Source organism: Somniosus microcephalus, chromosome 21 (genome assembly GCF_052327205.1).
Source record: "Somniosus microcephalus isolate GS21.2 chromosome 21, FLI_Smic_1.0, whole genome shotgun sequence".
In the NCBI taxonomy this organism is placed as follows: Eukaryota; Metazoa; Chordata; class Chondrichthyes; order Squaliformes; family Somniosidae; genus Somniosus; species Somniosus microcephalus.
The window spans coordinates 53860931-53874861 of NC_141007.1; the positions used below are offsets into that span (position 1 = coordinate 53860931).

General features: G+C 41.8%; 1 protein-coding gene across 5 annotated transcripts in view; it reads right to left on the reverse strand.

Annotated features, from left to right (window-relative positions):
- Positions 1 to 391: 391 nt before the first annotated feature.
- tepsin (TEPSIN adaptor related protein complex 4 accessory protein) overlaps positions 392 to 13931 on the reverse strand; it is a 50463-nt gene continuing 36923 nt past the window's right edge. For 3 of the 5 annotated variants that reach the window (XM_085963630.1, XM_085963635.1, XM_085963633.1), the window contains 7 exons: positions 11735 to 11806; positions 9007 to 9207; positions 8483 to 8651; positions 7343 to 7456; positions 5230 to 5317; positions 4231 to 4365; positions 392 to 1920 (listed from right to left, as the gene is read on the reverse strand). In XM_085963630.1, coding sequence (XP_085819756.1) covers positions 1156 to 1920; positions 4231 to 4365; positions 5230 to 5317; positions 7343 to 7456; positions 8483 to 8651; positions 9007 to 9207; positions 11735 to 11806 — 1544 coding nt within the window. In that variant the 3' untranslated portion in view covers positions 392 to 1155. The remainder of the gene's footprint in view (positions 1921 to 4230; positions 4366 to 5229; positions 5318 to 7342; positions 7457 to 8482; positions 8652 to 9006; positions 9208 to 11734; positions 11807 to 13931) is intronic. The other 2 variants (XM_085963631.1, XM_085963632.1) reach the window with 2 other exon arrangements.

The following is a 13931-nucleotide window of genomic DNA, read 5'->3' on the forward strand; positions in this document are numbered from 1 at the left end:
GATATATCAAAGATGTAGTAGAGCTGCTGTTGATCTAAGCACATATAAAATTGTTTGAAAATAAAAAAGGAACTGACTGTAAAGACAATACTGTATTAGCTTCTAACACATTGGCAGGCTTATGTCACTCAAATCAAATGTCAAGTCCAAAAAGGAAAAACTTCCCCTCAAAGGCAAGATGTGGTCAGCAGCTCCGAAATGGCAAACATTAGCAACATACTGTATTAGCGTTCGTTCCCTCATGCATTCGGCAAAAACTCAGATTCAGAGTTTTACCATTCAAGACAATTAATTTTTTATCTTTGGCTGTGACATCTCACTGGCACAGAATGTGGTCCGGCATAGAGTACAACAGCTGTGAAACAGGAAAGTAGGATCCAGCAACCTTCAATTCAACATTAAAAACGGTACACTTTTATTAATCAGCAGCATTTGTCATACAGTGAAACCATTTTTTTGTCAACTTGATTAGGCAGACACCTGTTATAAGCAGTCTTCAGAATTGAGATTTTTTTTCATTTTCACACACCTGGATTAAGCAGCTAACCAACATGATCACAGCACTTGGCAAAACGATAAGTTGGCAGCAAAATTAAATAACTGAACCCTGCACTTGTACTGTTTTTGTTTTATAGCTTTTATTATCATATATTCTTTCAAAGCATGCTTTGGTTGTTATATGATGTGATGTGAAACTAAATATATATCTATTAAATTCTTTCCAATTTCATTGATATAAAATAGCAATTTGCATACCACAAACATATTGTTCCTAAAGTATGCTGTGGAAGAATGTATGACCTGCAATTAAATATGGTTTTACAAACAAATTGAATGTTAAACAGCCACCTTAAACACAGTCACATTTAAAATTGTCATTGTGGTTGGTTTGAAGGCACAAAATTCATCATTTAGATTCAATAGTGACTCATCTTAAGCAACCAGTTTTGTTCTCAAGTTGGCTGCTTGTTAGTGTTCTGTGTCTCTGACATCACAGTATACAAATACCGGATTCTGAAATCAGGATTTTGATAAGCAGTTAAGGCGTAGTTCTGTTTACGTTTGTGTTTGGGCAAGAATAGAAACTAAAATAGCTTGTGTGTGAAAGTGAAATACTGGCTTCACTTTGGTTTATGGTTGAGTTGGCACAGCAACTCAGACGCTGTGTGAAGAAGAGGATGTATTAAGAAATGAAAATACAGATGGTTGGTTACATTCGGAGTCAGTCTGTCCGAGGTTACTGTGCAGAATCTTCACCTCAGTAGTGCTGCATATTTTATTCTGTTCTGCTAATGTGTGCATTTCTCCGGATGATCCTCGGTTAAGACAGGGCTTCAGAAATGGAGCAGGAGCTTCATGTGGCACAAGGACCATGTTGGCAAAGAGAGAGAGTTTACTATCTGTTGTGTCCTCAGCTGTGCTCTGGCACTGCACGGGCTGTAGCTTGGGTTCTTCAGTTATTCGGTTATGTTGCTCACAATGGAAATTTTGCTCAGTTGTAGAAGGGAATGTGCTTGGGTTTACAGGTTGTGTTTCCGAGCTTGGGTCACTTTTTTCAGTATCCACTGTACAGGATGAAATGTCAGTCACTTTTTCTGTGTGTTGAACTTTAACTTTGGATGCTGAAAGAGATGGGAATACTGGCTCCTGGTTTCCCTGGGAGACTGCGGTTCCTTGTGATAGCGGAGGTAAACATAATGACGATCCCTGGTTCTTCTCTATTGGTAAAGTCTTCTCTGACCCAGGGCGAAATTGCAATGGTTGAATCAACGTTTTCCCTTTTAGCCCTGAAGTGAAGTCCATTAAAGGTGTTTCAGCATTACATGGCAAGGTGTCACTGGAAGTAGACAGAGTAATTTCCGATGTTGAACCCTGAGTTATTGGCTTACTCCCATTCAAAGCCTGAAACTGCCTCAGAATCTTTTAAAAAAATGAACAAAATGTTAATGTTAGCTGTGTCTTTTCCTGGCTGTACCTTGGCACCTCTTCTGATGCGCACTGCCGGGATTTTCTGCCCACCCACCCCCACACTGGCAGGCTTTATCCCATTAAAAAACATTTGGACTTTTTTCTTTCCCCTTAATTGTTTCTCCTTAACTACCCTTCTCCTCGCTGGGGTACAGTTCTATGGGCACGTCTTGTCCTCTGTTACCTTACCCAAGTTGTTAATGTGTGAAGTTGGACAGTGAAGCCCCAAAGTTTTCTGGATTGGCATTCTGGCGGTTATGCCCGACAGTGTACTCCAGTGATGACCCCACCAGAAAGGGCAGGGTCAGCAGGAGGGCACCTCATTAGCAGGGGGCAGTAGATGCCAGCAACACTCCAGGCACACCTGTGGTGCCCACCTGCCCCATGCCCACAGAGACTCTGGCATGGGTTTGCCTAGGCACCCCCATGACAATGTTCCTATCAGCCCCCTCAGCAAAGTTTCGTCTAGCCTGGACACCACCAGTTGGTCCCAAAAATGCCCTTGTGCAGGTCGGATCACCTCCACCCACTCACCGAACCGGCCGCTACACAAACACCGGGTCCCAACCGTGCAGCAGGAGCAGGAACTCCCAGCTTAGGGATCCCATCCCATCCCATCATTTGCTTTGTAAAAGGCTGATGGAAGGTCCACCCCTTACAGGGCATTGAGGAAGCTCCCGGGAATGGTACAGATCTGCTGTAACCAGGTCTCCCTGAAGGGGTTCTGCCAGAGTTATGGCAGGAGACCAGAGGAACCCCAACAGAATTTCACAGCTTTCCAACCACAGGGGTGTCTTAGCTGGACCCGATCCTGTCCTCACCCAACATCCAAACCTATGATTCTAGCAGAGGATTGTGTCCCAGAGCAGGAACCTTGGCCAGTTTCGCCATTCTATCCAAGGAATTCCAAGGCCAATTGTAGCAATACTATTGTTGCTCTGGCTCAAACATCTAAGGGATCTGACATTTAAAACTGTAGTTCCATCAGAAAATAAAAGACACGGGCTGAATTCTCCTCCATGATCCCACCCAACCTGTCCTCACCCTGCCGGTCATTCCTTTTCCACCCACTGCATGTACCTGGCGGTGGGAGTGGGGGCACAGTCCCTGATGGATTTCCCTCCCATCCTCCACACCGTGCCGTTTCCCAGAGCAATGATAAAGGATCAGAGTTCTCCCAGTGGAGGGAGAGAGGCTAGTAGCAGCCACGTCTCCCTCAATTCAGGCCTGGCACTTATTTGCAGGTGGCATTCAGTGGGAGCTGTGCAGGCATCTTCGGGCCACCTCTGCCCTTTTATGGTCCTTCGCTACCTCTTCTGGTGTGCAGTGCCGGGATTTCCCACCCCTGGCGGTACTCCTCCCCGAAGAGGAAAATTCCCCACCCCACCCCGGGCATACTCCAACCACCACTAAGGAAGAACTCACATTTATATTGCACTGTTGAAAGTCCGCATGACATCAAAGCACTTCACAACCAATGAATTCGTTTTGAAGTGTAGTCACTGTTATGTAAGCAAACATGGAGGCAATCGCACACAGCAGGGTCCCATAAATAGCAAATTTATTGAATAATCAGTCAATCTGCTTTTGGTTGGGTTGGTTGAAGGAGGAATGTTAGCCACGGCGCCGGGAGAATTTCCTGTTCTTTCTCAAATAGTGCCACATCTATCTGAACCACCAGGACAAGCAGACATCTCATCCCACAGTGCAGCACTCACTCATACTGCACTGAAGTGCCAGCATAGATTATGTCTTGAGAGCAGTACTGTGATAATCACAGCTGAAAATCAAGATTTACATTTATTAAACTGAAAATCAGATTTCAGTTGTCAAAAACAACATGATTTATAAAATTGTTGTTGGACACTGAATTCTGATTGGCTGAAGGGGCATTACTGAAGATACACGAGACTCAACTATAGTTAGCTGTGGGGGACGAGGAACAAGAGGCTAGACATTAAGAGAAGCCAATATTGAGTAAATAAGTAAATATAAAGTACAGTCTTTGGAAATGAAATACGAATAACATGGAGTCATTACCTCCAGCATTAATTGATGTGCGTACTGCATTACAAACTAAGAGTAGGCTAGAAAATGAACATTATTATATTTGAAATCATTCAACCGATTCTCAAGATTACAGATTTATAGCAATTATTTTTACAATAAGGTCCCTGGGGTTTTGTTTATAAACGCACAAAGTTTTGAAAGAAAACATTTTGTTAACTGCAGAAAAAGTGATGATTTTGACGAATAACTTACCTTGGTGGCTCGATTGGTCACAGGGCCTGGTCCACCCTCACTCAACTGCTGCAAGCACTTGTGGGTAATTGCAAATATCTGGTCATGTGATAACAGATCAGCGCACATGAGGGTGGAGAGAATGCTCATTGACCTCTACAGGGAAAAAAAATCACCAAAAACAATATATTAAAAAAAAGGGCAAAACAAGTTCCTCCAAACACAGCATATAGACTCAACTATTAAAGGCTGCACATCTGCTACTTGTTGCTTGTGAACAAACTACTGAGGTTTTTAAATAAACATGAGTTGAGGAATCCAAGATGTCTGTGAAGATCCAAGTCTACCAACCTCAGTCTAAACAATAACTATGTTCAGGAAGAACTACAACCTTCATAGGAGCCTCTCATGAGTTAGTGGTGACCGTGGTTCTTTTAAGCGCATGGAAAACTAATAACTCAAAGCACTGCAGCTGCAAAGCAGTCGCGATTGTCCCTTTGCTCGTGCGAATGAAATCTTGGCACTCCACACCACCAGGGAGAGATTTACTGTTATCTATTGGCCTCGAGTCCCTGTTCAAACCTAGGAAATACTTTTTAATTGATTCTGGAATATCCTTTTACTCCTCTTCCATATATGTGACCAAAAGCAACTTCTCTCTGTAGATTAATCCTGACCATCTATTATTCTATCTATATACACTGTAGGATATTTATGTTTTTGGGGGGGTTTAGTAGCTGGAAATAGACTATGTTGGCACTGTACTACCTCACTAATACAATTTTTACAGAACTGGAAATATTCAGTACTGAGTGTTAAGTCCCAGGGAACATTCAGAGGGTGTTAAATTATCAGCCTGACAGGTGCACTGATTTTTGATTTGCAAGCCTGAAAAGGAAAAGAAAGACTTGCATTCATCTCGAGCCTTATTTCTATTTTCAGAAACATTTCAAAAATGCTTCGCGTATAATGAGCTGCGATTAAACCTCTGCTAACAGAAAATTAAATTAAAACTTTCACAGAAAATACCATGTTGACCGTGTCGGAGGGGTCCTTTAGTTTCTCATTGAGAAGCTCCACAACCACTTCACAGTTGAGTAATCCACACCTGAATTTGGTAAGGAAAAAAATACTGAATTATAGCAAAATGAATTTTACAAGAACTAAATGGTTTCCCAGAATGAAGTTTAAAACTGTTCAATAGTTAAGTTGGTTAATGTTGAAAGGCATCTTCTAAATTCAGCATCTTTGGTTACATTTTCTCAACAAGTAGTAATGTTTTTATTAGCAAAAGTGATGTACAATCCATTACCTCCCAATTATTCACATCTTTTCCCAGCAGCAGCAAACACACTGTGACAGAACGAGATGCATCCATTGTATATTTTTCAACAAATGTGTAGTTAGGCCTAGATGATGGGATTTTTTTTAATGGAAGCCATGGTTGTTATTGTGTCTATTAAAAATCCCTTTGTATTGACATGAAGGCCTGAGTGTAATATAATTCACACAAAGCTGACTGGAACAAAATTTTATATTCAAAAAGAGCATGCTACCTGTGTTCAATATAGGTCCCCTCACATGGCAGGTGATACAGAGGCCCTGGAAAAGGTTCAGAGGGCCACTAGATTGATACCTAGTTTAAAAGCCTTTAGTGACCACGATAGGCTTCGAGAGCTAGAACATTTTACTTTAGAATAATGAAAGGATTAGATTTGGTCCATGTGGATATGCTATTTAAGTTAGATAGGTTCGGGAGGTCCTGGGTACATGAGTATAAGTTACATAAGCATAGATCTAGGTTGCATGTCGAGAGAGATTTCTTTTCACAGCTAGTAGCTGATCTATGGAACAAGTTGCCAGCTAGTGCAGTGACTGTGTATTTGCTAAAAGGTTGCTGGAAGAGTTCCTGATTGTGACCGACATCACTCTGTTTGGAAGGTAGGTCGGATAGGGGGGATGTGTTTCTGAGTCACTATAGTCTCCTGGAACTTGTTTAATCAACTTTAGGGATTGGAGAGGAACGTCCTTGAGTTTTTCCCCCCTAAATTAATCTAGGATTTTTTCTCTGGTCTTTTGCCTCCTCCAGGAGATTGAATGGTTGACTGATAAGGGGGTGGGGAGGGGAACGGCAGATGGGGATCATGGTGTGCATAGGTTGCACCAGGACAGTATGGGACAGGTTTGATGGACCAGCTGATCTGTTTCTGGTTGTCATTTTCATATGTACAGGAAACTTTCTGGTATCCGGCACTGACGGGACCGAGCTGTTGCCGTTCCATCAAAACTGCCGGAGAAGCCAGCGCTAATGTTAAAACATACGGAGCTTCTGAGCTCCATGTGAAGCAACAAACCCTGTTGCTTAGCAACAGCTTCAAAACAGTCGGCGTAGCTTGCAAGCGTCTCTGTAGCTAAGCAACAGCTTCAGCTAGACCTTGCAGAGCCACGACTGGAGAAAAAAAGCAACGAGAAGTTAAAAAACCTATCTGAACCGACTCCTAAATTTTGCCGGTGGATAGAGCTTTCCCGACATTTAACCTCCGGTTAAACGAAAGTTTCCTGTACATTTGTTTGTTTAAGACTTTGTCTGTAAACAGCCATTCATCAGGTCATAATTGATTTGATTAATTCCTCAGAAGTATCTGGTCACTTAAGACCAAACTATTTGCATTGCCTAATTAAGAGATTCCACAGTTTTGCAAGTATCATTGGTCTAACAATATTGTGGCAGAGGGGAATGCAACTACAATGTGAATCTAAAATGAAATACTTCAGCACAGTTGACTCTCTCCAGGATGCCAACTTTGGGAAGCCATGTTGAGGGCCACATTACCCAGAGAGTATTTTATTTGGTTTCTTTTTGAGGACCGGCCTCACTATGGCCTTACTCCAGGGAATTCCTTTAAGAAAATGATTGATGATAATCAAAATGTCTTATTAAAACTGTATTATTTAAAAATTCCAATTAGTAAAGGACTATATTCCTGGGTTTTAAACTTATGGACATTACAGTTTTCAACCAATAATCCATTAAAGTGCTTGTCAGAAATGTTAAAGTCTGCTGGTGCTTACCTATCTCAGAAATTCACTGAAGTGATTTTATCAAATGGCTCATTAATAGAATCATACTCACTCTTTGATAAAGTGCTGCATTTCATCTCTCGTCAGAAATACTTTTGACCCTTGGGTCAGGTTGTTCACCAAAGTTATTTCCTGCATGCAGTCATTCAGGTTTATTGATTCGACTCTATTGACCAGGAATCAAAGACAGCTATCAGTGTCATAATGCAGTTTAAATCACAGAATCACAGAATCTACAGTGCAGATAGAGGCCATTTCGGCCCATCGAGCCTGCACCGACACATATCCCACCCTATCCCCGTAACCCCACGTATTTAATCCCCTAACACTAAGGGTCAATTTATCATAGCCAAATCAACCTAACCTGCACATCTTTGGACTGTGGGAGGAAACCAGAGCACCCGGAGGAAACCCACGCAGACACAGGGAGAATGTGCAAACTCCACACAGACAGTCGCCCGAGGCCAGATTTGAACCCGGGTCCCTGGCGCTGTGAGGCAACAGTGCTAACCACTATGCCACCGTGCCCCAATCTTTGAAACATTACAAGCGTAAATTTTAGTTACGGTTACCAAAACATTCACTGTCCTCAGTGTTAAAAGCAATTGTAACTAAGTCAGAAGTTAGCAAAGGATGTGCTCATAATAGCATTTTAACCACTTTAAAATCAAGTTACGACTTAAAAACTGAACTTGTTAGGAAGACCAATTGAACTTTTTAATGTATATATGTATAATTAACAGCTCACCAACACACAAAATTTAGACAAATTACCACTACTAAACATGAAGTTGTTCCAACTATGGGAATTTTAAGAGTTCTACACACACACACTGTATTGAGCTTCTGCTTGTTCTAATTCACAATACTATGTGGAAACCCAGTCAGACACTGATTAAAGGCAATGAGCTGAAACATGTTAAGAATTTTCACACAAATACCAGAATAAAGCAGAACCCCAATTCACTATACAAAATCCTCAGTGCAACAAGAAACTCTTTCAGCAAACTTTTATGTTCCCACACACCTAATTGGTACCTTTTTTCAATGCTTTCAAACATATTTGTTGTTGCACTGTGATCAGAAGTTAAGCTCCACTTCAAATGCACAAGTTTGTACTTGTATTAACTTCACGATAGTCTGGCACTAAACTAGCTCATTAGTAGTCTGTTAAATTTTCATATCTTTTTACCTTTCCATCAAGTCTCCGCTCTCTCTGCTGCCCCCTGATTGGCTGTCTGTACCTGCTTTACTATTGCTGCCATCTGAGATATAATTGGTCTGTGAGGAATTCTGGGAACTGTGCCCACTGTCACTTTCTTCCCAGCCTCCCCCTGGCAGACCAGGTTGATGATGAGCCACTGTAAAGGAAGAGAAATCATAATGCTACCAAAGGCAAGATAAAACCCGAGCAAACATAGTTGCTCTCCTGTGTGTCATTTTCTTCAGTTTTCCAAAGTACTTTTGTGTTTGCTGTTTACCTGTGTCTTTAAAGACAACCTACCACTTTAGTTTCATCAAATGCAGCGAAAAAAATAAAATACTTCATTTTTAGGTTAAGAAATTCTAGTTAGCTTGTGCCATGGGGAGAGAATGAGAAACAGAGAGGCAATTACCTCATAGTCCTTTAAAGGTGCATTTGTCCAGCAGTGGATTGCTCAAATGTGAGAGTTCATGTATAAATGAAACCACTCTAACTCCTGAAGACCAACTTACCTTTTGCACTGTGTATAGCAACAGGACTTTTAGGAACCAGTTTCACTTCTTTTGCTTCAGAGCAGCCTGACAAGACTGGCTGGTAGCCCTCACCATGGTAATGGTTTCCACAATTTTTGGGGCATTCTTGAGGAAGTACAGCATTCGCTACAGCTTCTGCTGCTTTCTGTATCTTATTAAGAATTACATCACTGGCAGAACCTGATAAAAATGTAAACATTATTTTTAATTGCTGACTACGGTTTAGCAGCCAGACTTGGTAATAACCACAGGTACTGCACTGGCAACAGGCTGAGACAAGTACAGTGTGGATGCAAATGTTAGAAAAGCACATTTTTACTATATTCTAATTTATAGACTGGTAGTATATGGTATTCTACTGGTATAGCCATTCTCGTTAGATGTAAACCTAGATACATGAAGCAACTTTTTGGTCTGTCCCCAATTTGTGCATAGGGAAATATTTATCTTTGTACTGTCATCCATCCCTGGGACCAGTACATCAGAGAGACATTATTTAATTAAAGAACATGCTGCTGAGAACACTGTTAAGACTAGTGCAAAACAGATCTTTTATTTGTGGAACTTCATCCTGCAACATCTGGTATCATTCCAATTGGATCTAAGAAAGACACAAATAATGTCAAATGGCTTGTTTTTCCAAATTTATACTGCTGATAAAAGACTTTTCTTCTCAAAATGCGTACTTACCCTAATTTCAACCAAAGGTTTCTGCTAATTTATTAAATGTATATATACTTAATATATAATACGCCTATCCAGCCCAGCACAATTCAAGGTTATCTGTAAGTAGACCATGGTCAAATATGATAGGCTCCTTTTCACATCTGATTTCATAACCAGTGTTAACATGGAGAATGATCAATGTGCCAATCACACAGCTACAAAGCTGTTTTTCCCAGGTTCAAGGTGCCTGGTCTGGTTTAACAAAAAACCTCACCCTTCATCTTTTATAGTTAAAATGTAGTTAATGTTCATAATTTGTCTTTATTAGTGGTAGACTAACTAGTGACACAAACAAATTCCTTTAATAGGAGAGGTTACTATAAACAAAAACTGCACGTAAATAAAGTTCAGTCAGACACTTGTAGCTTTATAGCTCTTATCATACAGGACACATACTAGCTACTCCCATATTAAACAATACAAGGGCAATAGAGATGCTAAAATATACCAGATCAACCATATTTTTTAAAGTGCTATTCCCTTTTATGCATCATTCCTGGACTAATATGACATTGTGATCACTATACAACAACAACTTATATTTATATAGCGCCTTTAGTGTAGTAAAACGTCCCAAGGTGCTTCACAGGAGTACCTGTATTATAAGACAAAAAATTTGACATTGAACCACATAAGGAGAAATTAGGGCAGATGACCAAAAGCTTGGTCAAAGAGGTAGGTTTTAAGGAGCGTCTTAAAGGAGGAGAGAGGGGTAGCGAGGCGGAGAGGTTTAGGCAGGGAATTCCAGAGCTTAGGGCCTCGGCAGCTGAAGGCACGGCCACCAATGGTTGAGCGATTATAATCAGAGATGCTCAAGAGGGCAGAATTAGAGGAGTGCAGATATCTCGGGGCGATGTGGGGCTGAAGGAGATTACAGAGATAGGGAGGGGGCGAGGCCATGGAGGCATTTGAAAATAAGGATGAGAATTTTGAAATCGAGGCGTTGCTTAACCAGGAGCCAATGTAGGTCAGCGAGCACAGGGGTGATGGGTGAACGGGACTTGGTGCGAGTTAGGACACGGGCAGCCGAGTTTTGGATGACCTCAAGTTTACGTAGGGTAGAATGTGGGAGACCAGCCAGGAGTGCGTTGGAATAGTCAAGTCTAGAGGTAACAAAGGCATGGATGAGGGTTTCAGAAGCGGATGAGCTGAGGCAAGGGCGGAGACAGGCGATGTTACGGAGGTGGAAATAGGCTGTCTTAGTTATGCTGCGGATACAGGAACACCAATATTGTCTGTCACCATTTGTTAGGAAATATAGTTGTACCATGACAAAAAAGGACAATTTCCCTCTTCTCTCTTGTAGACAGAATTTTGACAGAGTCTGTCAGGCAGTCAGGTGAAAACTTGAAATTCAGCCAAACTGTGTTAGGTAGTTTTAAATAAGAGGCCGCTGTAGGAATCAAACTTGAAGGTTTTTAAGAAATGCTGATACTGCTACTTATGATAAATTACTTGATACCTGTTTAATTTGAACTGCAATGACAAACATTGGAAAAGAAATACGGGGGTACATTTTCATCTTCGCCGCCTGGATGGAATGAAAATCATGCTAGTTCTATAAAGGGCAGGCGACCGCTCTACCAGATTGCTGCTGACGGTCACTTCAAATAAAAGTGAAAGTCCATAATAGAATTTTGCAGACAATAACAACAATTATATGGCAGAGATTAAACATTTCTAAAATAGATGTCAAAACGGATAGGTGCAGGCTGGGCAAAATATCCAAATGAGAAGATACAAGTAGATTATGTGTGCAGCAGCACAATCTGTGGTACCCTAATCAACTGCGGCTGAAGTAAACCAAGCTGGGCGTCACTCCAGTTATCACCTAATGTCTGGAAAATCAACAAATGGAGCCTGTGCCAGGTTTTCCTAATCTAGACAAGAGAATACACAATTCATGATTGAATCGCTGACTGTATTTCTTTCTTCAGACAAGAGTGGATGCTCTATAGCATAGATCTGTTTCTGCAATTACCTGAATGTATTTTTCCTGCTGTGTACCCAAAGCCTTGCATTGTGGAGCCAGATGAAGGGCTTGAACCCATTCCTATAAAAAAAAACCATCATAACTTATCTTCCAAATTAATTCCAATAATCTTTGCATTGCATTCTAGTTATAAATGTATACTCATTTGCAGTAATGAGCTAGCATTTGATCTTACAGTATCTTAAAATTAAATCAGTTTTAACTCAAGTAAGTCTTTTACTTGGAATGCACGAATGATGAGCTAAACATTTGCTTTATCTAATCATTGTTAGGAACCAAACACTACCGAACATTTCGGAAATTGTCTCCTTTAAAGAAACAGAGGTTAGGCAATTTCAGTTATCAGCTTAATCATCAGATGCTTTTCCCTCTGCAATACCAACATTTGAGAAGCAATCCATTAAACTATCACAAATAGGAAACACAAGAAATAGAATCATAATAGTTTTGATTCAATACCAATGAAACATTGAAAATGAACCCCAAGTTAAATCTTTGGATTGGCCAATAGAAGATGAAAATCTGCTTCGAACCATTCCCAACATCTTTTTTAATATTGAGAAAACTAGGTGAATGATCTATTACCAGAGTGCACAGTTTCAATAAGATTCAAAAGAACAATAAAGGCGGCAATATAACTCAAGAAGCAGCGGTTGGAGGGTACCAACGGTGGCTTTTGAAAGTTTGTAGATTGTAGAAGGTAGGAAAGACTGAGGGAGATTTGAGGTCCTAAGAAAAGACAAGATAAAGTAGGAGAGACTGTAATGTGTTGATTTCAATACAGTAAGAATGCAGGGACGAGGGGGAGAAGGTGAAGGCGGAGAGCATATAGTAGTAATTTTTTTTAAATTATGTACTGATCTACAACAATGCATGGCAAAAAAACTGGCAAAAAGCACCCAGTAAGAGAATTAAGTTTAGTATTAATTGATATTGGTATTCCAGATAGCTACAGATATTGCTCCAGCACATCTCGTCTGTGATAAGCTTTGCTATTCCACAAGGTTGGAATCTTACATAATAGCAAGGTAAGACAGAATTCTTTTTCAAATCTTATTGACTTTAATTATCTAATTCAACTCAGTTTACACGGGTAGGTACAATTTAAACAATTAAAAGAATTAGCTGAGGCATAGAATATAAGAACAGGGAGGTTATGATGGAGCTGTACAAAACGCTGGTAAGGCCACAGCTGGAGTACTGTGTGCAGTTCTGGTCGCCACACTATAGGAAGGATGTGATTGCTTTGGAGAGGGTGCAGAGGAGATTTACCAGGATGTTACCTGGGCTGGAGCGCTTCAGCTATGAAGAAAGACTGGACAGGCTGGGGTTGTTTTCCTTGGAGCAGAGAAGGCTGAGGGGGGACCTGATTGAGGTATACAAAATTATGAGGGGCATAGATAGGGTAGATAGAAAGGAACTTTTCCCCTTAGTAGAGGGGTCAATAACAAGGGGGCATAGATTCAAGGTAAGGGGCAGGAGCTTTAGAGGGGATTTGAGGAAAAACTTTTTCACCCAGAGGGTGGTTGGAATCTGGAACTCACTGCCTGAAAGGGTGGTAGAGGCAGGAACCCTCACAACATTCAAGAAGCATTTGGATGAGCACTTGAAATGCCATAGCATACAAGGCTACGGACCAAATGCTGGAAAATGGGATTCGATTAGACAGGGCTTGATGGCCAGCGCGGACGCGATGGGCCGAAGGGCCTCTTTCTGCGCTGTATAACTCTATGGGGGAGAAATTGGGTGAGTAGCGCCACCTGTTAGCGCCTAAAGAGGCAGTCAGTGGCTGTAGCGCCACTGGCTGCGTCTCCAGCGATATTCAGTAGGGGCGCTAATGGTGGCGTTAGGCATTTGCGCTGCGCCACCACCGATGACGTCATCGGTGTGCGCAGCGCCCCATTCGTGCCCCGTTTGCGATATTTGGTAGCGAACGCCGCAGTTGCGCCGCTCGCTACCCGCGCCCGGTTCACGGGGCCTTACTGTGCCGGCAGCAGCGCAAGTAAAGGTGGAGGTGCGGGGCGGCCGCTTTTTCGGCGGCCGCCTGCCAGCACCTCCATCCCCGGCCTCCTAACCGCCCCCCCCCCCCCGCGGCATTGCCGGCTGTTTCCCGAGAGCCCGGCACTTCTCCTTGGTGCCGGCTCATTTGCCGGCACTCGCGATCGGGGATCGCGCTGTTGCAGGC